The 4,180-nt window shown below is 36.5% G+C and overlaps 1 protein-coding gene across 1 annotated transcript; it reads right to left on the bottom strand.

The window, feature by feature from the left end:
* On the bottom strand, positions 1–3,506 carry LOC136065829 (uncharacterized). The gene is made up of 2 exons (XM_065769547.1): positions 2,483–3,506; positions 1–900 (listed from the first exon to the last, which is right to left on the bottom strand). The coding sequence occupies exons 1-2, from the start codon at positions 3,437–3,439 to the stop codon at positions 145–147; spliced, it is 1,713 nt and encodes a 570-aa protein (XP_065625619.1). The 5' UTR covers positions 3,440–3,506; the 3' UTR covers positions 1–144.
* Positions 3,507–4,180: the final 674 nt, after the last annotated feature.

Below are 4,180 nucleotides of genomic sequence, written 5' to 3'. Positions count from 1 at the left end.
TTAGCAAAAATCAAATTTACCAAGTGTAGGATTTCCAAAATGGGTTAGATACAAAAGTCACCAGTTATACATGGCAGCTTCCATTAGCAATATGAAGAAAACTACATACTAATTGATCTTGAAAACTTTCAACTCAAACAAGAACTAAGTTCCATCTTCACTTTCATCATCATCGCTATCAACACTATCATCATCATTGGAATCAGAGTTGCTCATGGCATTAGCTTGTAAGTGTTGATACTGAATGATAACGTCTCTTGCATCAGATGCCAAGGCATTCTTTGCAGCCCTAACAACGTCAATATTCTGAACAGGGATATCTTTTCTATCCTCTTTAACGATAAAGAACTTGCGTGCCCGTGCTGATGCTGCTTTTCTTTTAACTTCCCTGCAATGTAATTGGTCAATATACTTATCATGTAAGACCCTGTTTTTGACCTGCTTCAGTACTGGGGGACTAGCAAGGGTTGTCAACGATGAGCCACTTAATCTAGAAAGGGGCTTTTTATGGCTTGAAGGTCTCTCATGGCACTTTTTAAGAAATCCTTGTTTTCCTGAAGACTGCATTGGAGTGGAAAGTATAACACCCGGCTGAATAGCTTGAGTAGACGGATCCATATTGGGCTCAAGTACTGAAAATAGATCTGCCTCATAATCCTGGTCCACACAATAATGCTTTTGTATTAAGTGTCTGAAAATTTTTCGTCCAGGACGAGTCTTCTGTTTATTGCAACTCAACCTTTTAACCATTGGCTTAAGCAATTTACTTTCTGAGAGAGAAAAATTGTGAATGGGTGAAGACTCTGCTTTTTTAGTCCTCAATCGAGGCTGAGGTTGAAGTGGGGTTAAATTGTCAGAGTGAACTTTATCAAAGCACTCCTGTGCAGACTTTCCTGGCACCTGTGATATATTTTTGTATGGATATAAGTTCACCATTGACAAAATTTGAATAAACATTGTTGATAAAGCTAACTCCACGATTAAAAATGGCAGAGTTAGTGCACTAAATAAATACTAAAGAGGAAGTAAATGCTGACAGCAGGCTTTAGCATAACATTCTCAATTATATTTTTCACATAAATCTAATAACAAGACTTATATGCCAATGCTACGTTAAAAATTTGTTGATTGAATATGTAGTTGATAATCACAACAAAACTGATGCAATATGTCCTTATCTAGTTCTCTTATGACTTCATACAAAAAAAGAGAGGTTAATTTCCCCCTTTTTCCCCCATTTTTTTGACAGAATAGTGTTAGTGATCATACTGCAGCTCATCAAGGCGCTGTGTCTCAACAAAAAGTGATCAACAGCAGTGAAGTTAGTTAAGCAGTTCCTTGCAGTTAGTAACAGCACCTAGATTAGTTAAACAGCAGTTAACACATAACAGACTCACCGAAGTTAGTATCAGTGCTTGACAAATGATTGAATACAGATTCATTCTCTCTTTCCATCTCAGTTTTTCAGTATCTTCTTTTCCTTTCTTTTCACCTGTGCCATCTGGCATTACATTGATCAAAGGCATACCAGATGCACAACCGTCAAATCTTAAATACAGAGTTCATTCTCTATTTCTTTCTCAAATTTTCATTTTCTTCTTTTCCTTTCTTTCACCGGTGCATCTGGCATTGTATTGATCAATGGCATAACAGATGCAGACAACCATTAAATCTTGAATACAAATTTCATTCTCTGTGTCCTCAGTTTTTCAATTTCTTTCCTTTCTTTCACCTGTCCCATGACTCCCGTCTGCATAGCATTAATCAAAAAGGCATACTAGACACACAACCATTAAATCTTTCAAATATCACTGTCACCAACCGAGGGAAGATTAGCTGCATCTATGCTATGCCCTAAAAGGGCTGGTTACATTACAATTATGGCTCCTCTTAAATACTAATATAACCCAGATTGATCTAGTTCATGCCCAATGCAGGACTCAACAGACGTCCACAAAACAACACTCTTTATACAATCTAATCCAATCCAAACCAAACAATTTGGAATATAACGAGTATAGACACTTTACAACTGACTCTAGTATGGGCTTTTATGTTAATATCTATTATTTGAAATGACAATAGAGGTTCGAAGCTCCCTTATAAGTCCTGCAATTGGTTGGAAGTACCTAGACTTGTACTCCAAGTTGAACAATGATATCTCCAAAAAACAGTAGTTCATAAAGTTTATGGAAGCTAACAAAATTTAAACAATCTCAACTGTAAGACTTAAACTCAACCATGTTATTGAAAAACACCTAGTTCCCAGTAAGTAAGCAACTTTTGCCACTCCTTGAAAAGAATATGATCCTAGCTCTTGCAAATTCTATTCCAAGACTATACTTATAAAAGAAATCAACAAACCTATGCCCTTTCCCCAAAGCACACTTACCTCATGTAAATATAAACAAACAGAAAAAAAAAAAAAAAAAAAAAAAAACAGCAAATTATAGGCCATAGAATCAAAGAAATAGAAAAATACCAGTTTGGAAACCTTCTTCCAGAAATTGGGTGTTGGCTTTGCCACAAAATAGGCTCTTTGCAAAGCCAATTCTTGTTCCTTTGTCCACTCCTTAGTCATCCCACGATCTTCCTCATCTCGCTTTCGCTTCCTGTTTTTCCCAATGTCCTTAGCCATCCTCTCTTCGTCTTCCACAATAACCGCTTCCGGACTAATAGAACTCCTCCTTGTGCTCCTCTCACGTTTCCTCACAATTTGTTCACAAGAATTCACAACCTTGTCAGCTTTTTCATCATCTGTTAAATCCACTTCATCCAAAGACTTTTCATCGTCTGTTAAATCCACTTCATCCAAAGACGTGCCACTGCCACTCTCTTCCACATGTTCATCAACAACATTTCGTTGATTAGAAACCCTCTGAGATCGTCTATGCCCTACAACTTCCTCAACACTACCATTCAATTTTGAAGCCTCCCTCGACCCAGAACTCATATTCCCACGACTACTCAACCCAACATCAGATTTCCTTGTTTTCGTTGAAACTTTCTCCTCACAATCTACATTTTGCTGATTAGTAAACCTCGGAGACCGTCTAAGACTCCGAAACACTTCTGCGCAACTATTCAGCCTTGGAGATCTCCTCGACCAAGAACTAAAATTCCTCAAATTTCTCGACCCACAAGCGGATTTACTCAATTTCTTTGAAGATTTTTCTGGGAATTTTTTGCTTTCTGGCGGAGAGCTGAGAAACCTGTTGTTTCTGGAGTTGGTCTTGGGAGTTTTAAGATCTTCGGGTTCTGAGGTTATTCTTTTCCCGTGAAGTCTCGGAGATTTTCTGAGACTCGTGGGCTGCTGTGGTTCTGGTGTGTTCTTATGGAGGAGAAATCTCGGAGATCTGCGGAGACTCCTGGGTTGCTCGGTGCTCACAATCGGGGTTCTCTCTGGCATTTTCACAAACACTTCATGGTATTGTTTCATTAGGAGGGAAAAAGATATTCAAAGATAAAACTCCACAGAGAAATGGGCTTTTCTCAATTTTTACAAGAATAAAAAGGAAGAAGTGGGGTTCGATGGGCCGGATCCAACGGTATTGGGCTTCTTTATGAATTCCTTAAGACCACTATTCGGGTTTCCTTTTATTTCTTTATTTATTTATTTTTATCAATAGAAAATAAGGCTAAGGGCAATACAATTGGTGGCACTCTTCTCCAACTCGGAGCACCTCCTCTCTTTAAGAGTTGAACCAAGTGTCTCTCTACTTAGATACTTGTTATAAAGACCAAAAGTCTCTTTATTTTAATTACTAATACTCTTTTATTTTAGTTTTCAAACATGTTTTAAGTATACAATGACAATGCAAATTATGTAGTGTAACTCTTGCTAAAAGTTACACCAATTAATAGATTTTTATTATATTAATATTTTGACAAACCTATCATTAAATACACGTTTTTATGTTTTTAATATGTACACCAAATTTTATGTCAATTAATTGTTATTTACTATTTGATATGAATAAAAAAATCTTGTGCAACTTGAATATGGTCATATGTGATTTTCTTAAACAAATTAATCACACAATTTACTACTAGGGACGGAGCTATTCATTGACTAGGGGGGGTAGTGGCCACCCAATTTTTTAAAAAAAAATTATAATATGTATATGTTGTGAAATGATTGAAATATATAAAACAAAGTAAAAGAAACAAGAAATATATA

The sequence above is a fragment of the Quercus suber genome, unplaced genomic scaffold (assembly GCF_002906115.3).
Source record: "Quercus suber isolate HL8 unplaced genomic scaffold, Cork oak 2.0 scaffold_1200, whole genome shotgun sequence".
Taxonomy (NCBI): Eukaryota; Viridiplantae; Streptophyta; class Magnoliopsida; order Fagales; family Fagaceae; genus Quercus; species Quercus suber.
The sequence above is the reverse complement of the archived record's forward strand: the minus strand, read 5'-3'. Positions and strand labels throughout refer to the sequence as shown.

Excerpts from the sequence above, each read along its gene's own strand:
- LOC136065829 (XM_065769547.1), bottom strand. The coding sequence starts at position 3,439 with ATGAAACAATACCATGAAGTGTTTGTGAAAATGCCAGAGAGAACCCCG. Across the intron at positions 901-2,482 it reads GGAAGAAGGTTTCCAAACTG|GTGCCAGGAAAGTCTGCACA; the intron begins GTATTTTTCTAT and ends AATATATCACAG.